The 26,414-nt window shown below is 49.1% G+C and overlaps 1 protein-coding gene across 5 annotated transcripts in view; it reads right to left on the bottom strand.

The window, feature by feature from the left end:
- Window positions 1-1,628: 1,628 nt before the first annotated feature.
- The window catches only part of VGLL4 (vestigial like family member 4), a 173,790-nt gene continuing 149,004 nt past the window's right edge, over window positions 1,629-26,414 (bottom strand). For 4 of the 5 annotated variants that reach the window (XM_066351854.1, XM_066351853.1, XM_066351851.1 and 1 more), the window contains 3 exons: window positions 9,370-9,592; window positions 3,889-4,009; window positions 1,629-3,463 (listed from right to left, as the gene is read on the bottom strand). In XM_066351854.1, coding sequence (XP_066207951.1) covers window positions 3,192-3,463; window positions 3,889-4,009; window positions 9,370-9,592 — 616 coding nt within the window. In that variant the 3' untranslated portion in view covers window positions 1,629-3,191. Of the gene's footprint in view, window positions 3,464-3,888; window positions 4,010-9,369; window positions 9,593-25,034; window positions 25,091-26,414 lie in introns of those variants that run through there. The other variant, XM_066351855.1, reaches the window with a different exon arrangement.

Below are 26,414 nucleotides of genomic sequence, written 5' to 3'. Positions count from 1 at the left end.
CCTGGGGTGTGGTTCTCTCCATGAGCAGTTTTCTCGTTGTCAGTGTTGGATGGTCAAGCTCCCCAGGATCCTTTCCACCTGGGCCCGCATGGGTGGGAATGGCAAGAGGAGTCACCTAACAGGCTAAATGGGAAAGGGGCAAACCAGCTCCTCCTCGAGACCATTGTGGGGCTGTGCTGCAAACCCACCCCTGCCCACCTACCGCCTGGCCCAGCCCTCCTCACCAGACTCCAGTGTGGGGTGGCTGTGTGTCTGCCAGTCTGTGGCCAGGGGGTGGGAACAGTTCACATGGGCTCTGCCATGTGTCACTTAGGCTGAGACTGATTTTATCCTGAATCTGCACATCTGTGACACTCACAGAGGTGGGTGTGGAAGCCCAGGAGGGAGGAGGTGCCCTTCCCATACATCCTTTCTATCCTTGGGTGTCCTCATTAGACTCAGACCTGTAACCAGAGTCAAAATGGAGCCAGGAGCTGCCACTCACTAGAGCAGGACTGCTGTAGGTTAGGTTTTAAATGATGCTTCTCAAGAGGGAGTTTAAAAGACAGTGTCCCAGCCTACGTGGGGCCCAGAGACACTGTGTAGACAGGTGCAGGGCTGCTCAGCACCCCCACCTGCCTCCGGCCTCACAGCAAAGGCCCGATGCTGTCATTCCAGGACCCACGCAAACAGTCCGTGGTTTAAGAGCACTTTATTATTGTTCTTAAGGCTACTTTTAAGTACAAAAAAAAAAAAAAGATGGCCTGCCAAACCTTTTTTTTCTTATTTTTCTTCTTCCAGGAAAAAACAGGCCACAGAGAATGGTATATTACAGATTTACAAACACGGAGAGAACTGTCAGAACGCACTGCGGATGGCATGGCTCTGTGAAGAACCTCCCTGTGCTCCTCCTGAGGCCAGGGAGTGTGTCCTTTCCCAGTGAAATGTTTGGTTTCCTGCTTCCCTGTCTGCCTGTGGCCCCTCTAGGGTACTGCCTATCCCAGATAGGTCAGTGCACAAGGGACCTGGCCGTCAGCACCTGTCCCCGCCCACAGCGACGCCCATTCACTGACAGAGCCGCTGAGAGGCATTCTTCACAGAGCCCGCCGGCAGCGGGTTGCTTTCCTGTGGCGATGCTCAGTAGCCTGTAGCAATAACAAACTAGTGGCTATTAAGGCAGATGCAGTGTTCTCATAGAATAACTGTGTTCCTGCACTTTTACAGACAAATCTACGACAAAAAAAAGATCAACTTTTTTTTTCCAAACAAAAAAATATGAATGATTACAATAGGAAAGGGAAAAATTAAATAGCTACATATCATTAACAAATTAATTGTTCTTCAAAAAATACCTACAAATTTCTCTGTACATTCTTTACGCACAGCGTAATGATGGTCTTAAAGTTACCTATATAAAAAAAGTGTTCTCAACAATTTCTCCTACAGAAACACAGGGGCCCAAATGCGAAAGCCTGGAAGCCCAGTTGAGTGGGAGTGAAATGTGTGCGGGGCTAGAGGAGAGGGCTTTTCTTCTGCCTTTTCAAAGACCTGCAGCCACCCTGTGGCCACAGCCAGAGCCAATCCTCCAACCTTTTCACCTGGTGACAATTTTCAAAATGAACCAGCCAATCTATATTTTTCTCAGACCATAAACCAGCCTCAAGGGCTCTTGTGAGTCCACAATGCCTTGCAGGTGCGGTGGTCGCACCAGTTGTCACCTGGCCAGGTGACCTCCGAGGACCTCTGGCGAGCGAGGCTGGAATGTAGCCTGGTGGAGGGGCAGGGGGACAGACCCGTGCATTTACCAAGAGGAGGAGCAGCTGTTGAACATCCACAGCTGTGTCTGTCATGCTTTCTTCACTAATTTCTAGTTAGTAGCTATTACTATAGCAAACAATAATAAATGCAGTAATAACTGTATAAAGTCAGAGGAATGTATACTGCCTTGGCCCCAGCGTACGAGGAAGCATACAAAATAGCATATCACAGATTGTCAGTAATCTGCTGTTTAGCCAAGAGAGTTAAAGAGAGCAGTTTCTGCATGGAGGGAAGTAGGAAGACACAAATCCAACTCCCCTGGGAGCTAGTCATAAGCAGACAGGGATGCAAAAAATAAACAATGCTGTCAGCCTGCAGCAAAAACCCCAACGTCCTACACCATGCTGACTGACTCAGCTGCTCGTCTCCAGGGCCGCCTGGCCCCACTTAGTTGGGAGTAACATGAATATCAAATACAAATCTTAGAGTACAACTGTACCAGCAGTAAGTATATCTAGGACTGTAACTGACAAAAATAAACTAATTCTGAACAGAAGCTAGTAAGTATTAAGTTTTGTGTTTACTGTCTATACAATTAATAGAAACCAGCTATTTTTCTCCCTTAAACATGCATCACGTTTAAAGCACTATGAACCTCCAACCTCAGCTCTAATCTAACAAACTGCAGTGTTTAGAAAAAGTAAAATGCCCGTGATTGGTGGAGTCTGCAGTCCAGTTGCAAGCACCTGAAATCTAGAGAGAAAGACCTATAACCGGTATGAGACTTCCCCTTCCAAAGCTGTTCTGTCTAAATTTAAAAAACAACAAAAACACACAAATGATCAGAAACGTCATCCTTAAACCCTTTGTTTTTCAGCAGTTTGCCCTCAGAGTACTAGCATCTCACATAAAGTTGTCAAGCAGGCAACTCTAGTCCTCCTCCAATAGTGCAAATCAGACACAACAGTCCTCTGTTCTCTTCAAGTAGATGCACACACACAAGCACACACATGCGGGCTGGACTGAACAAGCCACGGAAGCTAAGCTGCACACACCCTGGTCTCGAGAAGCAAATGGAAAAGCACAAAGTGTTTGGGTCACCAATGTCATGGCTTGTGACTGAGAAAGTGCACGCCATGGAGTCCCAGCCCTGTCAGGGCAGCAGACCTGCATCAGAGGTTTCTTTGGTAACTGAGGCAGGAAGTTAGGATGCTACATGAGACAGATGTTCCACATGCCATTCCTGCTATCACGTTTGAGGGCCCTGGCATACGAATACCAAGCAAGCACAAAAACAAAACAAAAACCCAATGACATGGTTTTGCGAATAAACCATCCCTTCCCTTCCCCCCACCCCACTCCCAAGATTTTTTTTTTCTGTTTTTTAAGCACTGACTGTTCAAAGCTCAGGCAAACCATGCAGATCGACGTCGTGCTCGAGGGCGGCACTCCCTTCAGGAGACCACGGAGGGTGAGTGACTGTGGCTGACCATGTGGGCAGAGGGGCTGGCGGGCTGGCCCCTGCGTGAGGCCGACTCCGGGCTGCTGGACGCGCCGTCCTTGGCCGCTTTGATCTGAAGCCACGTGTCTCCCAGAGCTTTGGCAAAGTGGTCGTCCACAGAGCCTGTGATGGACACGGAGTTCGGTGCCGGCTCAGGCTCCTTGTAGTTCTTGCCCAAGCTCCTGCGGAAATGCTCCTCCACCACGGGGTCACAGGTGGTGGCGGCTGTGGGGGGCAGGACAGAGGTCAGAGCTGGATCTGGAGACAGAGGGCCCATCTCCACCAGCTTAGCTGGGTACGTGGGCACATGTCTCTGAACCTGTAACTGCTGACATGGCTGCCGCCCTGGGCTAACTACAAGTTCAGAGAGAGAATGGGGCTTTACCTGATGGTAGAACCTATTTTTATCCCAACTGGAAAGAGAGATCCTGAAAGTCAGGGCAATGTGTGTCTTACCCCCTTCCCACCCAAGCCAGGCTCAAAGCTAGGAGTGTAAGTGCTTCAAAAATCCTACTTTTTCCATCTCAATTAGAAATAAGCTCCAGGAGCTAGAGGTTCCCATCTATAGCATGAGATGGAAGGAAGCCAACCCCACTGGAAGTGATGTTGACTGGGGAAGCCCGAGCCCGCCGCCCCACAGGGACACTCACAGCTCGGGGCCCTCCGGTAGCTGGTTGGCCCGGCCACGCAGCCACTGTGTGCGATGGGGCAGTGGGAGAGGTTGCAGTTGCGGGCACTGGCAGAGGCACAGGTGATCACTGAAGGCCGGTTCTGGGAAGAGAAGGGGTCTGACATCAGCTCGGGCTTGGGAAGACGGGCAGTTCTGCTTCCCTAGCAGGTGGCCCTGGTCCCCACAGCTGAGAAAGGGCACACCCCTCCCACACCACAGCCAGTCACTCGTCCTGCCTGGAGAGCCAAGTGCCACCCACCACCTGGGCACCCGGATCCCGTCTGTTGGACCCCAGCTCCTGCATGCGGGGCCCTCTCTAGCACCCTCCACCACTCTTCTGTGAGTCTGTCCTGGGGCCCCTGCTGACTGAAAGCAAATCAGAGCCCAGCCCATCTGCAGCCTCCTACTTCCAAACTGCAGTCGGTGCTCAAGGTCAGCAGCGAATCTGGAGGAAGCCACCAGCGGTGTGTGAGGAACAGCCACTGCGCCTGCAGCTGGTGTGCAGGTCCTGCCTTCTCTGCATGTGCCACTGCACCCCAGGGGTTCTCTGACTGCCCTTCATACACTGTTTCTGCTTAGGCCAAGCAGCTCCAGTTGGGTTTTATTATGACCACACGAATAATGGAGATGCAGGTACATCTGAGTATACGAATCACATGTGTCCCATCCCGCACCCAATCCGCTCTGCTGACGCTCTCCTTTCCCACAACCACCACACTGTCTGCCTGGAAAATTCTACTTGTCCTTTAGGACCGTTTGAATGCCATCTCTATGAGCGTTTTATGACCCCCTACCTACCCCCCAATTCAGCAAGTAAAGCAGCCCTTCCAGGTGTACCCCTCAGATACTAGCACCTGCCTCCTCCTCTAGACCACACCCACTTTGGAGTGAGTTTCTGGATCCCCAGACCATGGGGCAGAACCTGGGCAGAATATATCTGAACCAAACTGAGCTTCCTCAGGTTCCAGCCAGGAAAGGTATCTCCTGCCAGCCCGAAAGACAAGACAGTTGAGAATGTGCCCCAAGTTCCAAGACAATAAGTGAACTAACTGGTTGAAGGGTCACCCCAAAGGGCCCAATGATGAACGCAGCATCAACAGAGGGGAACTGGGGGCCTGACCTGCAGTGGCGCAGTGGATAAAATGTCGACCTGGAACGCTGAGGTCACCTGTTCAAAACCCTGGGCTTGCCTGGTCAAGGCACATATGGGAGTTGATGCTTCCTGCTTCTCCCCCCTTCTCTCTCCTTCCCTCTCCCTCTCTCCCTCTAAAATGAATAAATAAAATCTAAAAAACAAACAGGGGAATCAGGCTTGTCCACCCAGCCTACCCATGATGGGAAATGAGTAAAAATGACAGGTGGGGGAATATGCACAAAGTAGTGACTCCCGAGCCGCACACAGATCAGCAGGGTCTACCCAGGAACGAAAGGATTTAGAAATTTCGTGCTTTTCCTTGGACCCCTTTTCTGTGCCTGCCTGTCTACAGTTCCCACCCCCCACCCCCACCTCTTGGCCTCATCTATCTCCCCCCTTCCCTTGATAAATACAACACCTGAGTTTTGAGCTTTTAAGATGGGTGGAGCCACCAAAGACAGTGTGGGCAAAAGTGACACAGAGGTGAAAACATGGATTTGGGACCCAGCAGACCTGGGTGAGTGCCACTTATCAGGCAAGGGCCTGTACTATGCTAAGCTTCCACTGTTTGCGTGTGAAACAGTAAGAACAGTACCTGCCAAGAGGCTGGAGGAGCCAACCCCTGGGATGAGTGTGGAAGCCTGCCACTGGTTGCGTGTAGGAGCCCTGCTCATCATGTGCTGCTCAGACTGCCTGTAGCTTCGAGTCCACCTCTCGAAGGATCTATTTAGTCCCCGAGGCCTTGATCGCCCCTCTTCCCCTCCCCTGGGAACACTCCATCCACAAGGTAAGGCTAAGGCAGCCATGTTCATAAGTGACCTTGCCCCTTGGCCAGGTTGGAATTCTAATCCAGGCTTGGAGCCAAGTATTAAGCCTGAATCTCTTAAAAGACTCAAGCTGATCTCCGGAGCTGCGGGACAGCCACACTGGGCTGGCCATGTGCATTTCCAAGCAGAGGAGAGGATGCAGAGACCTGGATAGGCACAGAGCCACAGGAGGAAGGAGAGTCTTGTGTCCTCTCCTGCTCTCCAGGCAAGGACCAGCCCTTCCTTCCTCTGCCTGGCTGTGCCCATGACACTCCCAATAAACCCCCTTCCTTTTGTGCTTAAAGCAGCTCTGGTTTCTGTTCCCTGCAACCAGAGCCCTGACCAAAGAAAATGTCAGAAAGTGGCGATGTGTTTGGGGGAGGGTCTCTGAAGATGAAGCAATACAGTTGACATACAATGGATTTAAGGAAGCTTAGACCAAAGAATAAAGGTGACATCCAGCCTGTATGTCAGTGCTGTCCAAAGTCGACAAAGGCCATTCCAGGAGAGAATGTGGCTTCTCCTAGTGGGGAGGAGTGGGGAGCAGGGCAGGACAACCAATGTGTGAGGGTGCTATGAAGAGATTTCAACTGCACCCCTGGTGTTGGATCATCATCTGGGACACTTCCAGCCTGACCTGAAGCACAGATGTGCAAATGGTCACTGCCTGGGCATACCCCTGCCCCCAACCTAGGCTACAGGGCGGCCGGCTGAGCTCTCCCAGGACATACAAACCACCTTCCTCTTCCAGTATTTCACCTAGACCCTGGCTGAGTGCAAGCTTGGCTTTGGCACCATGCACCTACCTAAAACACCTCACACCCCAAGGTTGGGTGCTTGTGAGCCCACATGGCCCAACACCGCTCTCCCAACACCATAATTTTCCAGATGGGGAAAAAGACAAGAAATGGGTAACCTGCTAGAGGTAACACAGCAAATGAGCAGCAGAGCTACGGTGAGAATTGATCACTCAGCTCCATTCACTCCTGTCCCACCCACTCTGGACTGCCCTAGAGAAAGAATGTCCTTACAAGAACAGTCCGATGTTCCAGGTCCCTCGAGTTTTACTACTTAATCTCCTGTCTCTTCTTATTTGCTGCTGCCCTTGAGGCCACCCTCATATCTTTTGTATCTTACTTTAGAACACTGCATATCTTCAGAGCTAGCATTACCAGAACATAAAGTGGGGTGACACACTCTGCAGCCTCCCCAGACATGCCTCTCTGGGAACTTTCCAGTCCCAGTTCCCAGAGTTCTGAGTCACATTTTCCAACACACGAAAGAAGGCTGCCCTGCACAGGGCCCTGCTGCTGCTCCAGGAAGCCCCCTCCCCACCCTCATTTCCCTTGCTTAGCAGCGGTGACATGCACACTTCCCACCACAGCCATCCTGTCTGCTCGCAAATGAGACAGAACTCCCAGATATGGGTGGACGCTTCTGAGCGCTCATCTCTGTGTCCTCAGCAGAGCACCTGGGAGGAACTCACTGAATGTCCGAGCAGAAGCTCAGGTTATAATGGACTGTCCAGGCCATGCAATGATACAGAAAAAAGTTCATGGAACAGTTACTATGGTGAGAGAAATACAAGTTGACCAAAAGTCAAGGTGAAAAGACAGGCTGATAACCTCTTTACCACCTACCCCAACCTTAAATTAAAGCTTAAGTCGGTGGACACCTTGGGGAAGCCAGAGCCATTGTACCCATCCCAGGAAAACTTGGCTTGTTCAATGGCCACTGGCCAGGAATCCCATAAGAACACAGGTGGGAATTCAAGGTTCTCACTCCTAGAAAACCTGCTCTCACCAACCCCACGGCGCACCCAATGGGCGGGAGAACCTCTGCTGGAGTGGCAGCTAGGCACATTTTAGGACAGGGTTGGGGAGCCATGCTAAGGACAACAGGTTACTCGACCCAGAAGTACACTTTTCACAAAGCAACTGTAAGAACCAACCAGAAGATTCTCAAAAGCCTTCAGAGAAGCTAAAGGGTAGGTAGGACCTGCCCCCCGTTTTCCCGGAGGCTCCAGGGATTCCTGCCCCGGCCACCACGGGCTCAGAGATGAGCCTCCCAGGGGACTCCCCCACCCAACCCCCCTGAGGAACTCCCAAACCAACAGCAGCAGCAGCCAAAGGGCTGAATTCCCTGGATCCTAGAAATAAATTCCTTTGGTGCTCAAATCACCCCCACTGTGGCCCCTGTCACCCTCGAGAGCCATACACTTCCCTGACTGCAGTGAGCTGCTCCCGGGCCGGTGTGTCCTGCACACACCTGTGTCTGCGGCTCTGCAGATTACTCGGGGCCCTAGTAATGCTTTGTTCAGTAAGTGAAGGGCAGTGATAATGGACCTCTGTTCTTATCAGAATAAGTGGCTGTTTACCAATACAATAGTTACAATACCATAGTTTAGTTATTTGACGATCCATCTCTTCCAGACTAAAACATGTCTTGCTTGACTAGCTTCCATTACATTCCCTTCAACATTGATGTCTACCAGTTTTGTTAAATGAATGAATAAAACATATGGGACCATAGTGTTGGGCTCCGAGGTGGGAAGCACAACTGCTCGTCAGCCTCACTGGGAACCACAGGTACCTTACAACCTCTCTCAACGCTCGGGCCTGCCCACAAGCAGTCATTACTGACCAGACCAGAGAGGCACCAGGCAGTGCTGCTGGGCTGGGGCACAGCTGGACCAGGCGCAGCCGCTCAGAAGCGGCCCTGGGGAGTGAGATGAGTGTCAGCAGTGTACTGTGGTGATGCATTGGAAGCTGGAGGCTGCGGCCTGGCCTCCTGCTGCACAGCACACCCTTTGCTTGCTGTCAGTCACACTTAGCAAACACTGAGGACCTATTACATCACAGACCCCAGAGGTTCAGAGAGAAAAGCCATGGACTCACACAGTGATTCCAAACCTCAATGCTAACTGCCTCCTTTTAGTATGTATTTCCTCAGGAGTCCCAGTTAAAAAAAATTTTTCCCTACCAAGCACACTGTATTTATTAAGTAACTTAATTTTCTTATTTTCCTTGTAGAAAAAACTATCTGCCAATCACAGGTTTCTGACCAGCATGAGCTAATAACCATTGTGACCACTGACTTCATGGATTTCAGTCCAAAGCAAAGCAACTTGACATTTAACTTTGAACTGTGTGTCCTTACAATGGAAATGAATGATTAATAGTTAGGATTATTACATTGATCCTAACAGAAACAACCACCAAGGAAGACTGCTGAAAACATAAACTAGACCAATCCTTTGGCAAAGACATTAAACCCCCTGTGCACGCAGTCAGTCCTCCGAGGTAAGGCCCAGCAAGTCTAGGCGGCCACTCAAATGTGAGGTGGTATTTGGTGAAAGGATCCCTCCTGCTGTCGCTGCTGCCACTCCCTTGTCCCAAGTGCAGAGCCCAGGCTGAAGACGGACTCCTCCACCCTCTCTCACCACTTCCCTCCCGGCCTCTGCTGGTGCTCCCCGCCCAGCCCTCACGCCCTGGGCCCACACCCTACAGGACAGACATACCTGCTGCCGCTCCACCGGGGTCAGCGTGGGCGCGATGCCCGCCGGCCTGCTGGCGTCCATGCTGTTTTTGGTCAGTGCAAGGGGTTGCTCCATGCTGAGGCTGGGGAGGGATGCGTACAGGTGGTTGCCGTGCAGGCTCATGGTGGGGGCCACAGCCCGCTCGATGGGGCTGCGGCTCCGCTCCCGGGGGTCTTTCCGGCAGTCTCCATTGGCGGTCTTATTCCTGAAAAAAAGGAGTCACTCAGATGGGAATGCCTGCGTCATTCCTGGCCATGGGCCAAGCACTTCACACAGATTACTTAATTCTTCACCTTGCTGTGAATAAATATATCATCATCATCCTTTTCTGAGGTTTAGGTCAAATAGCTCACCAACCAGTAAGCTGAACCAAGGCGCTAAGCCGGGATGGGGTGACTGCAAAGGCCCGCGGTGCCAGGAGTCTGCTCAGCTGCCTGTCCATACAGGTTGTGTGCCTACCCGAGTTCTTCTACAGTAAACTGCACTTGCTCAGAGCCTAAAGAACTAACCCAGGTGCTCAAGGCCAGCTTGGTTTGACAAGGATCTGCCATTTATCAAGATGAAGATAATGATGATAACTCAAAGTTACCAAAATGCTTCTATGTGCCAGGTCCTGCTCCACAGGTGTTATTAGTTCATTTGACCTTCTGAACAGCACTAAGAAGGAGATGCCGTAACTACCCCCTTTCCAGATGACAGAACTGAGACTCAGAGCAGACACGTCACTGGCCAAGAAGCAGTGGTGTTTGCTCTGGCTCACGGTGTGTGCAGTACAGGCTTGTCGGGACAACTCAGAGCCCACGTGCAGCTCCTAAAACCAGAACACACCAGCAAGGGTAATCTGCTTTAGTGAAGTCCATCAACTGGTGCTCCCAGAAACCTCGGTTGTATGCTGAGCACGTGGCAGGTGCTGTGTGAGACACAGGATGGTAAAGGCCCTTCCCAAATCTGATGGATCTGATCTAAGGCAAAGCCTATGTTGTATCTGTTAGAGAATGACACAGCCCAGGTAATTACAAGGCAGGGCCAACAGAAAACCACAAACGCTGTTCTGGGCTCAGCCCAGGTCCTTCCTTCTCACCTGTTTATTCTTTTTTTTTTTTTTTGTATTTTTCCGAAGTTAGAAGCGGGGAGGCAGTCAGACAAACTCCTGATGCACCCAACCAGGATCCACCTGGCGCATTGTTCCATTGCCGTCAGAGCCATTCTAGCGCCTGAGGCAGAGACTATGGAGCCATCCTCAGCGCCTGGGCCAACTTACTCCAATGGAGCCTCGGCTGTGGGAGGGAAAGAGAGAGACAGAGAGAAAGGAGAAGGGGAGGGGTGAAGAAGCAGATGGGCGTTTCTCCTGTGTGCCCTGACTGGGAATCAAACCCAGGACTTCCATATGCCGGGCCAAAGCTCTACCACTGAGCCAACCGGCCGGGCCTCACCTGTTTATTCTTTTTGCTTCGAGAGTCTCAGCTCCTTAAACCTAACATGTTCTGCTGCTGCCAGAGCAATCTTTTCTTCATAAAGAGCAAGTCTTAACTAAAAATGTGGTAGATAATGATCTCAATGACTTGTCTTTAAGAAATGCAAATTATTCTCAGAGTTAGCAGGTCGTCATCCTCTTGCCTCTGCAGACAGACTACTTCATAGCAGAGAAGCCTGGGCCCCTGAGCTAAGAAGGAACCCCAGAGAAAGCAGCAGCACTGCCTGCTGCCACCTCAAGTGGCTGAATGCAATAAAATGATCTAGTGTTTTATATACACACGTGTGTGAGAGCGACAGGCATGCCTTTTTAAAATGTGGATTCACCTGTACCCTTTACCACGTTCCCCCAACAGTGATGACATCTTATAAAACTACAGCATGATATCACAACAGGCAACTGACACTGAGACAGCCCGCCAAACCTTATTCAGATTTGCTGGTTTATTTGTATGCATTTCAGCATGATCTTTTCATAAAGCAGATCTGAACATATCAAGCCCATAGTTACAATTTTCAGCAGCCCAGCACTGTCTTCAGTGGCCTCCTAAGCTCTTCCCACTCTGGTCCTGACCATGTTTTCATCCTTGTCTGGGTTTCATGCCCACATGTGTCATGCTCGGCAGTCAGAACAATTTGCCTGCCATTCCTCAAATAAGACACACCACTGCCTGCCTCTGACTGTGTGTTTGTATATACTGTGTGTGTGTGTCCTACCTATCATCTATCTCCGTCCCCAGGCACACGCGTGTGCAGCCCACCGCATCTACAGCGCCAGGTGCTTGCTCTGAACCCCACAGTGCCATGCAAACCTTTCAGAGAGAACCCACCCCACCACCATCTGTGATTTCATCCATGCGCATACTTCTTAAGTTACGTAACTGTGTCACCACTATGCTGTACACCTGAAACTATTATAAAATAATGTCAACTGTAATTGAAAAATAAAAGTTTCCTTCTAAATTTGGATAAAATAAAATTTAATGTTTGACAAGATAAGTAAATTGTTTCCCTGACACCATCTCCTCCCCCTTAAAATGAGGTTTCTGAAGGCCATTTAATGAATGCGGCAAACTCAGGGAATAAGACTACGACTCCATTATATTCAACCAGTGTGAACTGAGCCTCTGTTTTGTAAGTTACAGAAAGTAAGACACAACTCTGCCTTCTCGTGGGTCCAGGTGAGGTAGGATGGGGCAGAGAAGCTGGCACGAGGCCCGAGTCCAGGGGTGAAGAGGCATCGCGTCTGCCCCGACCCCATTCCCGACCAGACCAGCAGCCCAACGCTCAGGCAGATCTGTCCCTATCCAACGTCCAGGTCGCCAACCAGTACATATGTGCAGCCCACCGATCCCTTGCACTGATGTCCATGTGACACCTGAGTGTTGGCAAAGGGAGTCGTGTTTGAACTCGGCTGAAGCTCCGAGGCCAGCCCTGAGACCCAGGCATCAGTGACATTTGCAGGGGGAAGAGATGCCCAAGGATGGCAGGTAGCTGTCCGGGCACACAGCCGGCGGGTGGCACCACACTCACAGCTGCCACCCGTGCTTCTGGAGACCACTGTGCACCCGCTCCAGCCGGGGCGTGGGAGAAGGGGCTCTGGGGCACGCACACCAGAGGCCGCCAACCAAAACCATGACGCAGCGGGGCACACTGAGCAGACGAAGGCGCTGAAAAACCCGAAAGAAAACATCTGAAGAACTCGCCGGTTAATTTTAGTAAAATTACACATTACTCACATTTCCAGCTCATTTTCCTAGTTCCTGGAGCTTAAAGACAGACATTGTTTTCCACGTCCCTCCAAGTGAATCATACCCTGGGCTCCGCCGCTTCCCGGAGCACCACGTGCCCTCAGCAAGCGGACCCAAACCACACGCTTCCTGCCTGGGGGGCCGGAGCGGCCTCCGCGCACACACAGCGTGGCTCTGTGAGGGCCTGACGGGCACCAAGGGCCGCCGACAGCACAGTGGCTCCAGGGCACCCCGGCCCCACCGGAAACTCACACTCATCCTGGTGAGGGTGTTTCAGTGGCAACTGCTTCAGGAGAGAAGTGGAAAAGGGGAGAAAAGTAAAAGGTGGCAAGAGGAAAGACACATTACACTCCATGGCCATGTGTCCCAGGAAACGGAGGCCGCACTGCCATGTGCTACTCCGACTCCACCCTCTCTGAGCTGAGAAACCAGTGTCTGGTGTCTGGGGAAAGTCAACAAGATTCTAAGCAGTGACACAGAAAGACCCCATCCCATGAAAAGAGTGCACTGCATCCACTGGATCCTCATTAAAATGGCATTTCCCACCCTTAAACAGCAGGGGCTGTGAGCTGAGAGCAAACCACAGGCAGGTGTGCCAGCCTGGCATGCTCAGGCCTTCACTGAATCCCACTACTGAGGGCTGCTATCAACTGAGCCAATGGGAGTCTGACTCTGTACGATGGGAGGGGTCAGGTGTGAGACATTTTAGTTGGTGCTTTCAAGGAAATATTCTGAGATCCTGAGATCCTGGAGAGCCCCATGCAGCAGGCACCTGGCAGTCTCTGGGCAGGTCCCTTGGCCCAGGTGTGAAGCAAGGACCAGTCCAGCCCTGCATCTTTCCCACTCCCACTCCCGGATGCACAGAACACACCTGCGGTGGCAGCAGTCCTGCTGGACACCAGACCACACCTGGCAAGAGTGAACTCAAGTTCTGGGAGCAGTAGTGAGGCCAGAGGGGGGCAGGGGCCCTTGACTGTCGCAGCCAAGACAGTCCTCCCTCCAGCTCAGGTCCCCTTCCTTCTTCCATTTCATTCCTGACCCCAGTATTTGCCCTCTAGGAACCTACAGGAGAGGAGCAGACCCTCACAGTCCAACACTAACAGTAACAAAGTTGTTAAAGCAGTGGTGGTCAACCTGGTCCCTACCACCCACTAGTGGGCGTTCCAGCTTTCATGGTGGGCGGTAGAGGAGCAACCAAAGTATAAATAAAAAGGTAGATTTAACTATAGTAAGTTGTTTTATAAAGATTGATTCTGCCAAACTTAGCGAAAATTTGACAAAAAGTACTTGATAAGTAATTATTATTATATGCTTTAACTTGCTGTAACTCTGCTTTATAAATTTTATAAAGTAAAGTTACTTCCCAACTTTATAAATCACCATTACTGTGGAACTGGTGGGCGGTTAGAAAATTTTACTACTAACAGAGATACAAAAGACGGCAGTAGGTATAAAAAGGTCGACTATCCCTGTGTTAAAGCATCTTTAATTTTTAAAAGCTTCCTCAGAAAATGTACTTAATGCCACTGAACTGAGGCTAAAAATGGCTAAAGTATCATACATACCACACTACAATTAGAAATAGTAATTGTTAAAGTTAACAAAAGGCATCCCCATGCCCATTACCGCGTCCTCAGGTTTATGACGTGGACTGGTAGGTGGCACCACCCCGGGTTTACAGAAGAGACCAAAGTGAAAAGATCTTAGGCTAAGATTGAGACAGTTGTCAGGGTGTGACCCAGACACACCTGCCATTCAGCTGTTCTCACCCCAGTCCCTACAACAGCTCTTCACCATCCAAGCTTCCAAGAGGCCTTCCCTGACCACCCCTTCCAAACTGCAGGATGATACCCCCCAAGGCACACCCCAGGGAGTTGTCTACCTTACTGTCTTAATCAGCCAGCTGCATCTGACCCTGGGGCACATCCAGCCTCCCCAGCTGGACCAGACCCTCTGCAGTGCCCAGGTCTGCAAGCTCTGCCCCCTCACCAGTGCTGGGCACAAAACTGAGCACCCAGTGGATGTGTTAACAGCGGCATTTAATAAGTGGACTATGGAACTATTAAACACTGGGTATCGGTGGCAGTGAGATGTTGCTTCCTCTAACTACCTTCTCTCAAGCTCTGTCTCCCTAAACGTCCCCTAGCTCGTCCAAACCCCACACACTTGCCGGGGTACATGCATCGCCCCCTTCTTTCCTCTTGTGAGCTTCCCAGCCAAGCAAGAAGGTGCTTGGGTATGTCTCCACGTCACCCTCGTCCAGTCTCATCACTCCTTGGTACCAATTTCAGACATGAAGGGGGTGGTGACAACCCCACCAGGGCTGTGACACAGATGATGTTTGCATGCAGGAGTGCTGAAAGGTAAGGCAGACCCCCTCCATGGTGGAAAACGGCATGCTGTGTGTCATGGGCAGGAGAAAGCTGGGAAACATTGGCATCCAGGGTGTCCCAAAGACAAGAAGCCAACCTAGGGGTCCTCTGCTTTAGTGACAAAGCACTTCCTGAACAGCAGGGAAAAGGGGTGGAGACTGCCTTTCCATTCAAGGCAAGAGAAGACTGTGTTGCATAAGACATCTATCATCACTTAACTTCCCAAGTAATCAAGAAAAGGCACAGCCCTACCACCATCAAAGGCCCACTTCAAAGGAACCCAACCAGAGTGTGAAGGACACAGCAATTGGCTAATTACACTGTTGCCACAGCTATCCACCCATGGCATATTTCCCATTAACTCCCAACCAAGGGAGCATCCCCCTTTCTGCTAGTTCAGATTTCAAAAATCAACTACAAAGAACTAAGTAACACCTCATTTGCTCAAACACTGACTTGTGACCTGCAGTGAGAAAATACCATTGCAATATTGCCCTTAGAAAGTAGTGTCCAAAAACAATGCATATTAAAAGTTAGAGAATCCCTGGGAGCAAATTATACTGCTCACAAAAATTTACTTTGATTGTCTTTACTATCATGCACGCCACATAACATGCTAGACCTCATTACCTTAAAATCCACAATGCTGTAAAATGTTATTATCATCGCCCCCATTTTACAGATGAGTAAACTGAGGTTCAGAGAGACTGAGTAACTTATCTGATATACAAGGATTCTAATTTATACTTGGTTCCAAAGCCTTTCTTTTTCACCTTCCCTCTCAAGAAAAAGGCTGAGAAAACTACAAAGACCTATTTCCTACTACCCAGAGCTGACAAATGAAACCATCTACAGCAGTGGTCCCCAACCCCGGGCCGTGGACCGGTACTGGTCCGTGGACCATTTGGTACCTGTCCGCAGAGAAAGAATAAATAACTTACATTATTTCCATTTTATTTATATTTAAGTCTGAATGATGTTTTATTTTTAAAAAATGACCAGATTCCCTCTGTTACTTCCATCTAAGACTCACTCTTGACGCTTGTCTCGGTCACGTGATATATTTATCCGTCCCACCCTAAAGGCTGGTCCGTGAAAATATTTTCTGACATTAAACTGGTCCATGGCCCAAAAAAGGTTGGGGACCACTGATCTGTAGCATCTGCGTTAGACCGCTTCTTCCCTTCTAAAGGAAATACAGGCAGTGATCAAAGCAGCAATAGGGCAGCCACAGCTGCAGCCCCTTCTTCCCACCCTCCCCAGGCCCGCACTCCCATCCCCAGACATGCCAGCTGTTCAGTATTTGGGGAGAGTCTTCCCATCCATATCTGTAAATACTACATAGCACGTATTAAATGTACACCACGGTATCGCACTGTGCGTATTGTCTTACAACCATGCTATTTTCCCTCAGCCGGTTTTGGGACTCTACCCATGATCTAGTATATCCCTTATTTTGCTGCTATACAGTATTCCTCCATGACTATACCACAAATAATTTATCCATTCCTCTACTGACAGGTATCTGGACCATCTCTGGTTTCTCCTGATTGTAAATGGCCCCACCGTGTTTCTATCCCTGCACATCTTCCTGGGCCTGGGTGCGGGGTTTCTGAGAGTCTTTCAGGTAGCTCTCTAAAAGCCACCGGCCTCATTGAGGATCAGTTCATATTGGCCATTCCACTTGCTTCTTTGAATTGCTTTTAATTTGTTACGGGTTGAACTATGTCCCCTCAAAGATGTTGTAGTCCTAACCTCCTGCCCGCAAATGTGATCTTATTTGGAAATAGAGTCCTGGCAGATAATCAAGTTAAGATGAGGTCACTAGAGTAGGCCCTCATCCAGTATGTTTGGTGTCCTTATAAAAATCAGAAATTTTGACAAAGTGACAGGCAGGCAAAGAGGAGAAATGATGTGACGACATCAGGAAAATGTCATCTTTGAGCCAAGAAATGCCTGAGGCCACCAGAAGAGAGAAAGGCCTGGAACGGAGTCTCCCTCTCCTCCCTCGGGGGAGACCAGCCCTGCTGACACCTTGCTCTAGGACTCTCAGCCTGCAGACCTGAGAAAACACGTTTCTGTCTTCTGTCGTTAAAGCCGCCCACACTGAGGTACGTTATCATGGCAGCTCTAGCAAACTAATATAGTTTCCGTGGCCTTTTTTTTACCCCATTGTTTTATACATTTTTAGATATTCTCTACACCCATGTTTTTTCAGCTTTATCTGTACTAATCCTGCCCCCGTCACCAACATTTTTAGAGCTTCCTCTGGACATTTTCAAAGAGGTAACTAAGACCCAGTGGACCTCAGGTGTCCCTGTCATGCATGCCCTGTCTTTATGAGGCGCACTGACTTAAGCACCAGGAGAGGACAACAGGAGTCGGGACCAGTATGTGTGAGGCCAGGCCTGCCAGTGAGAAGACGGGAGTGTCGGCTGCCCCCCACCTTCTCCTCCAAGTACAATTCAGAAGCCAGGAAAAAGCATCCCCACCTGCCCCAACATACAAGAGGGAAGCAGCGTGTCAGCCAAGTTATCATCCAAAACCTGCTGGCCCCGGAACATGCTGGAAGGATGAATGACTGGATCAACCAGCATAGTATTCCTGCATTGACAGGCCTGTCGATTACAAACACCCAGAGATGACAGGCCAGCTGAGAGTACTGCCCACCTCTCTCGGTCAGTGCTTACGCCAACCCTTGGAAGCCCCGGTTCCCCTGGGACATGGAGGGACGTGGAGTTTAGACTCAGACACTCAGCCCAGAGTCACATGGTAGGTGGTGGGGCAGGCTGAGTCCTTCCTCTTCTGCCAAAACTGCCTGTGAGGGCTTCAGAAATAGCACGTTTCTGTGGTGCCAGAGGGCAAATCAACAACACTGGACAGTGTAAGAGGAAACATAACGCACTTGGACTCTTCTCTGTCACTGAATCAAGGTCTCCAGTCAAAGCCTCTCATGTCCCCTCCATCCTCCACGACGCCCCTGCCTTCCCTCCCGCCCCTCCTTCCCTCCCGGCCCCTCCTTCCCTCCAGCCCCTCCTTCCCTCCAGCCCCTCCTTCCCTCCAGCCCCTCCAGCCCCTCCCGCCCCTCCCGCCCCTCCTTCCCTCCCGCCCCTCAAGCCCCTCCCGCCCCTCCTTCCCTCCCGCCCCTCCTTCCCTCCCGCCCCTCCTTCCCTCCCGCCCCTCCAGCCCCTCCTTCCCTCCCGCCCCTCCTTCCCTCCCGCCCCTCCTTCCCTCCCGCCCCTCCAGCCCCTCCTTCCCTCCAGCCCCTCCCGCCCCTCCTTCCCTCCCGCCCCTCCAGCCCCTCCTTCCCTCCAGCCCCTCCCGCCCCTCCAGCCCCTCCAGCCCCTCCCGCCCCTCCAGCCCCTCCAGCCCCTCCCGCCCCTCCAGCCGCAGCTCAGCCTCCCTGGAGTTCCGTTCCGTGTGAAGGCTTCTTGCCACTCCTGTCCTCCTCTCCCCGTGAGACTGGAAGCCGCTCTGGGGGAAAGTGGGTCTCCCCTTTCCTCCAGCACAGTGACTGCTGCATGAGGGGCCGGGGACACCCGGGAAACCTGACCTGTCGTCCGGGGCCACAGGGTGGTCAGTTCAGTAAAGCTTCTACATAACCCAAATACGAGACTCAGAGATAAAACACTAAACGATAGTGAGCAACCTGTCTGGAACACCTACAATTTATTCTTTCCTGTCTTGGTGACTCAGGGTCTTTATGACAAATATTATTTTCAGATGTATGCAGTCCTCTCAGAGTGCTCAACTGCTTGCGCTCCTGGGCCAGCTCCTTAATGAGTTCCGGTTTCCTCCCCGGCTCACGGAGGGTCATTCCTGGGATAAGTGTGTCTGCCACTGCCGGTGCCCCTTCCCCTCCCTGCTCCTCACGGTGGGCCAAGCCAGCAGCTAGGTTTGCTAGACTGACGTGTGAAAAGCAAGGGTACACAGGCCCTGAGTGCAGGGTCTCCCATGGCAAAGTTTCCCCTCTCCAATTCCGGCACCCAGGGACCTGATCTGCTTGGGAAAGGAAGGGCTTTCAAGACCTGCTGCCTACACAGAAGCAAGGCTCGCCCTCGGTGCTGGCCAGCAGGGCAGAGCTCTTACACGTTGCTGGGAGACACATTTCTGAACTGCTCGACTCTATGTAAATAAGGTACCAGTTTTCTTTAATTACAGCAGTCTGCACATGTTTTCCATCATTAGCTGAGACAAGAAGAAAAACTCAAGTTTGAGAAAAGAGGTCGACCCTGAGTACATGACTGGTAAAGCATCTCATCCACCCCCCATGTTAGCACCAGAGTCGTGGGTCTCCGCCATGGGCGGGGCCCGGGGCCTTGCTGCAAACGGGTGGGCACCCGTGTGCATACCAAGCACTGCTCAGAGACAGTTCACAGGGCCCACATGTGACCACTCAGTTTTCACATGAATGGAAATGTTGCTGAGACTCATAAAATATAAATTAATTTAAAATTCCTACTGCTACTAAATTTGTAGTCATTTTTGTCATTATGCGTTCTCTCAATGAATGCTGAAACAACTATATAACCACCATCATATTTTTGGCATTAAACAGAGTCCTTGCATCAGAGAAGGGATGGAAAACATTATGTCTTCCTTCTGTAACTCAGCTACACTGTGTGAGGTGGGCAACATCCTAGCAGAGAAGATCTACCTAGCTGGGCAAGAGACACATCCAACATGGTGACATTCTGCATGGCTCTCCTTTAAGGACCACTTGAAACAGCCAAGGGGAGGCCTAGAGAAAGGACAGAAGCAAAGGGATTTGCCCAATGAGACCATCCATAGCTGGCTTTTAAATGGACAGTGTCTGCACCAGCAATCTCAATCTGATTCAGAGATCTACTGGCCAAGGCTTCTTTGTGTCAGTAAAGGAAAGTGTGGGGCCTGTGGCTCAGGAAGGCACAGGATGGAATCATTTCCATTCTTACCTATCCACCAATCCGAGACTCAGAAGACCAGCTCCTTCCAGACAGGCCCGGAGAGAAGCAAACTAGGAAAGGGACACTCTGCACAGTGCATGGAGTCATGACCCACCACTGTGCCTGGCACACAGTAACTAATTTATGCATGAACCAACCCCCCCCCCCAAAAGCGACTTTTAGGAAAAACCAGCACCAGCTGGTTTGAATAAGACAGAGAAACCTGTGACGCTCCAGAGCAACACCTGGCTCAGGGGTGACCAGAGACACAACCCCAGCCATCACAAACCCTCCAGGAAGCAAGGGTTTGAAAACTCCTTCAACCATCATTTCCGCTTTCCTTCTTCTGGTTTGGTAACAACTTTCATAATTCCATTCAAGTTCTTTTGTAGGCTCACTCTTAGCTTTGACTCCATATTTTGCAACAAAACTGCTGGAAAATATTACAAAACTGTCCAGGTGGGATGTTTTGTCCTCCTCACAGGGAAAGAGCATCATGGTGAAATGGATGGAGTAAAGGATAGGCTGTGGGATGGAGAGATCCGCACACAAAGGCACTTCTTCCTCTCTAAGCAGCCAATTCACTGAGCTATTAAAAAGCTTCAACAGCCTGACCAGGCAGTGGCAAAGTGGATAGAGTCGGACTGGGATGCAGAGGACCCAGGTTCAAAATCCCGAGGTTGCCAGCTTGAGCACAGGTTCATCCAGCTTGAGCACGGGCTCAGCAGCTTGAGCACAGGATCATGGACATGACCCCATGGTCGCTGGCTTGAGCAAGGGGTCACTCGCTTTGCTGCAGCCCTCCCCTCCCCCGGTCAAGGCACCTATGAGAAAGCAATCAATGAACAACTAAGGAGACTGAGGAGCCGCACCGCAATGACAAATTGATGCTTCTCATCTCTCTCCCTTCCTGTCTGTCTGTCTGTCTCTCTCTCACACACACACACACACACACACAAGAAAAGTTTCAACAAAAGGTTCTTCCTCATAATGAATGAAATCTGCTATCCAGTAGGATCCTTGGGTCAAAGGTCAGCCCTTTGGAAAAACTCAATCTATTTCTTCGTCCAACTACTAGACTACTTCTACGCCAGCCCTGCCATGCCCAGAATTCTCTTCGGCAAACAAGAATCCCTCCAAATGACTCTAATATCAGAACCCTGTCCTGTCAACCACCTCTGGGTGGTCTTCAAATTAACATTCTCTCCAAGGGGCCCAGAACTAGACACACTACTCCTGATATAATCTAAAGAACAGAGCGCATAATAAATGATAATTCCCTTAAATTTATGGTAGCTTATTTCTGAAACAAAAATCAGGGCATAAGGTCTATTAAGTGGAACTCACTTTCAACAGCAGTAACTCAAGATGCCAATGGTTACTTCTGCAGTCCTGTCACAGAGCAAGTGTGGCCGCCTAAAATCCATATACTCAGTCTATTAAAATCAGTTATATTTGTGGGCCCATGCTGGCTAGAGATATAAATGAGTTACTACGTATACCTGCATCGCACACATGCATGCATGCCAGAGACACACGATCGTTCCCCTGTGCTGTCGGTTTGGTGCAACCCCCCAGCCCCGCAGGCACCCAGGCACAGCCCACACACCCTCGCGTTCCTGGCCTGAGAGCAAGCAGCCCTCCCAGGTGGCAAGCCCTCACGTGGCAGTAACCGGTTCCAAAGTATTATGTGGACTGGTTGATAGGAGAGGATAAACTCTTAATTCAGTATTTACTCAGCACTAAACAAATTAGAAAGCCAGTTTTCCTTTTAAACCTACCCACCTACCCTGACTGTCATCGGAAACTTGGCAGGTAAAATTAAATTACTGAGTCAAATTTAACTATACTAAAAAGTTTGAATATTAAGTATTGAGTATACTAAGGGATTAAAGTCATCTAATAAAAAATATCAAGGCATCTACCAAGTAGTTTTAAAACAGTCATCACTGTTAATATTAGATAATTATAATTACTAATTGTAAAATCATTATTAAAGGACCTTCCATCTGAGCACTAATTATGTAGTACACTAACTCCCTCTGAGCATCCAGGCGGCCTCTGGGCTGAACTCCATCTTCTAAAAACTAAAGGGAAGGATGCCTAGGTGATCTGTACTTTAGTTGGATTCCATGATAGGAACTGATCTGAATGACTGAAAGATCATGTCAAGGGCCCTCAAGTGCTTAAAAGGGCTTCTAACACACTGACAACTGACAGACAAATAACTGATCAATATCTATTTTTAAAATTTGTGTTACTTGATTTTTAGAGAGAGAAAAGGAGAGAAACAGAGACAAAGAAGAAACACTGACTTGTCCACTTATTCCTGCACTCACTGTTGACTCTTGGAGATGTGCCCTAACTGGGGATCGAGCCCACAACCTCCGCATGTTGGGACAGTGCTTTAACCAACTAAGCTACCCAGCCAGGGCCTCGATCTTTATTCTTAAAGTTCCCAAAGGGACCTAAAATATATATACATCTGATGGCCTATTTTGTTTTTCTCTGAGTTAAAAAATCCATTTCTTTATAACTATTCTCATTTTCAAACACTTCACAGAATTCAGACTGACGTTCCTAAGCTGTCTGGTTAGCTTCACCGTAGCATCTCTAATATGTAAGTAGTCCCCTCACTATTATAATCATACTTAATCCAAAACCTGGCACCCTGAAAAGAAGGGAGAAGAGGAACCTAGGGGAATCTGATGGTTCCATTCCACAGTGAAATGGCCCCCGACCTGCCACAAACTGTTGAATTTAAGATTCTAAAAATGGCCTTAGAAAACCCAGGACTACCATCACCCAACACCCCAAAGGACATACATTTTCCTTTTCATGAGCAAAGGCTTCCAAAACCAAATGGTAACAGTGAATCCTAACTACTCTCTAAATTAAAATGAACACCCAGAAGTCACCAAACTGCAACTCTCTATTATTGGGAACCAAATATTATATCCTCAGAGAGCTGAACTTCTGTCCAAACTGCTTACTCCCTCCTCATACATCTCTCATCCCAGCAGCATTGGGAGTACAAAGACTTAACTCTACTTTCAATTCTTTCGGGTAATAGACTCGTTATTGTTCACCCCGCTGAACTAAATACAGTTAATCAATAGTCCTTAGAATATATTTTAATTTACTTTTTATGGTGGTAAAACACACATAAAATTCACCATTTTAGTCATTTTTAAATGTACAGTTCAGTGGCATTAAGCACAAACTGGTGTGCAACGGTTACCACCATCCACCTCCGAACTTTTCATCTCTCCCAGCTGAAACGCCATACCCACTACACACTAACTCCATTCCCCTCCTCCACCCCCTAACAACCACCAATCCACTTTCTCTTTGTGAATTTGACTCCTCACAAAGTACAATCATGGACTATTTAGTGCTTCTGTGACTACACATTTTGCTTAGCACAGTGTCCTCAGGGTACATCTGTGCTATAGCACGGGTCAGAATTTTGTTCCTTTTTTAAAGGCTGAATAACAATACACTGCATGTACAGACTACATTTTGTTTATCTAAACGCAGTGATGGACATTTGGGTCGTTTCCACCCTTTCTCTTTGTGAATAATGCTGTTGTGAACATGGGTGTACAAATACCTTGTCGAGTCCCTGCTTCCAGTTCTTTGGGGGTCTATGTCCTTACACGGATTTGCTAGATCATCTGGTAATGCTTTGTTTAATGTTTAGAGCATAGAAGTTTTGACAAATCATGGTTAGTAAAGCAGGTTGAAACTACAGGATGCATTTTTCACTACATTTGTCCCTCTCAATTAGAGAAAAATAAAAGGTTTCCAAAAGCACAGGTCTGACCCACGACAACAAAAAAATGCAAGTCCTAGTAAACACAGTCCAAGTGGTTCATGAGAGGAATGCTCATGAATAATGTAAACATTTGACATAAAAAGTTAAATAAATGAAGAACATCCATCACCCAGTTCGCTAAATTCAGCAAATGCAGGCACATGGTCAATGACGTCGCAATCAACAGTGAGCATGGTGGAGACTCACAAGCTACATATTTGCGGTTCTCATTTCTCACTATGGGCCTTTAAAAATTACTTCAAGTCATCCAAGGATGGCTAATGCTAATAACTACCATTTGTATAGCATTAGTGTACAGTTTTATAAAGTGCTTTGCACATATATTATCGTTAACAGATCTTCAATCTGCAACTCCTCTGTACTGCCCAGAAAATGTGTTTCTCAAACGAGGAAACTAAAACCCCGTTGCACCGACCTGTGCAGGCAGGTGAGGCCTCTTGCAGCCCCGTTACTTGGCTCTTCATTTTACCTTCAGCTTCATTTCAGAGCAAAGAGGGGAGGAAAGGGTGGGAGGAGTGACCACTCTGTGGATTCACTTTACAAGTTACAGAGAGATTAAACAAAAGCACTCACTTTATATTAAATGTGAGGGGTCTCTTGATGTCTAATGGATACTCTACACCAAAACAACTCTTGGAGGAGGGACTCAAGTAAAATTTCCATGGAGGGAAGTGGTCAAAATAGCTGAGGTCAAAACCTCCAGACTTCAAATGTGGCCAAGTGCTTTTATTTCCCTTGTAATTTTCTTTAAGAATAACGTTAAACTTAAAACATACTCTCTTTTGGAGGCGTTCCTGGCAGCTGAACTCAGTGGGAAGAAAAAGCACCCTGTACTCCCCAAATCAGCAGCTACTCAAACTATGCCCCATTGTCCAGAGGTGGTCACATGATAGCCCCGCCTGGCAGTGCCATGTCAGCCAGCACCTGAAACATGGTCACTTCCAACCCATTAAGGAAACAATCGCCAGTGTGCATGAACCCTCCCAGCTCCCACGTGTACTCGGCGCCCAGCGCTGCAGCCCCCTTAACGTGCCCTCTCTCTCCTCGCAGTCCCCTCTTAGAAGAAACTGTACCTGACATGGATCTGATCGGGACAAGGTGCCACTCAGTGAGGGATGAGGGATGAGAGGGGAAATCACTGCTGTCCCCTCTGAGCAAGATCAACTCTACCTCTCCCAGCACTTGCTGCCTCACAGTTTAAATTAATTACAGCTGAAAATACAGGGTTGCCATCTGGTTTGAAAAAACAAGGATAAGGGAATAAAATGAAAGGGTTTTTGGTACTAACCTCACTTTAATCATTGCCAAAGAGCATGAAGACAGCCCAGCGTCCTCCCACAAGAAAGCCTTGGGCCTCACAAACTTGGCAAGCAGTCCCAGGCACAAAACTGGAGAGGCGGAAGGCCTGTCAGAATAAAAGTCCCTGGCCGAAAGGAGACTTACAAGGTAAGGGGCCTGCCGGCCCCCACGCTGCAGGCAAAGTTTCCTATGGGTCCTGGGATAGGTTAGCAACTCCTGGGAGGGTTTATTTACAGAGGGTGTCTTGCCAAAACGTTATATGCATCATTACAGTTCCATTTTGTGAGAAAATAGGTCTGCTGTCAGAATTACAGTATGTGATTTCCTCTTTCTTTGTTTCTCCATTTTCCATAACATAAGGCTTTTATAGAACTCCAGAATAAGGCTAAACAAAACACAGGCAAGGATGGCTGCTGGAGAAGGGGCCAGCTCTGCCGGAACAATGCGGCAGCCACAGCACCCTGCAGCTGGCTCCTCAGAGCAGGAATGTCAAAAATCCCCACTTTTCCTCCGCTGCAGCCACAACTACAGTCTCGCTTGTGTTTTGTAGGACGCAACTTCCTTCTGCTTTCCTCCCACCAGCAGAATCCAGGATGAGAGGCTCTTTTCTCTCTGGACTCTTGGGCTGCAGAAAATGCTGACTGCAGGCTCGGGGAAGGCAAGGTACCGCAGCAACCTCGGTTTGTCCTGATGGGCTGTAGGTGGATGCAGAGGAATGCCAAGCCTGCAGCTTTCTGAACTGTTCCCCAGCATCCACAAGCCCAGAGAAGTGGAGCTGCAGTTAGATTTTCAGTCCAATGTAAAGTTTCGCCTGCCTGCTACCTGAGTTCTTTTGGACCCTGTTGAGTTTTGCAAACAAAACTTTTATGTACCTGAGTCCAGCTCCTCTCAGAAAGTAATATCCACTAAGGCACAGTGGTGTTGACTGAAATAAACTCTGACCAACCAGTTACATTCTTTATAAAATAGAGATTATGAGAATTGTAACTGAGAAGATAAAAGCAGGTTATAAAGACAAGCATTTCTGTTCTGGGGAAAAACACATTTTCAAACCCAAAATGATGCCGAAGTTGTCGTCCAAATCCTGCCCTCACAGAACCATTGTCTATAGCAACAGTGTCCATAACAGTCAAAATCTCAGGAGTGTAACTTTCGAGTAAAAGGTACATCTGTCAAACCACAGGAAACATCTGGTAAAATGGTTCAATAAAAACAGAATTTAAACTTTTGATTTCAGAGCTTGCTTATGGTACCCAACAAGACTTAAATACCAAAATCTTTCTGACCACTCACATTGCTCAGTGTGACAGTGAAAAAACAATGTCTCTGAGAGGGATGGGGGAGAAAAGGCAGACAAGGCAGGAAATGC

Source organism: Saccopteryx leptura, chromosome 10 (genome assembly GCF_036850995.1).
Source record: "Saccopteryx leptura isolate mSacLep1 chromosome 10, mSacLep1_pri_phased_curated, whole genome shotgun sequence".
NCBI classification, from domain to species: Eukaryota; Metazoa; Chordata; class Mammalia; order Chiroptera; family Emballonuridae; genus Saccopteryx; species Saccopteryx leptura.
This window is presented reverse-complemented; position numbering and strand designations above follow the sequence as displayed.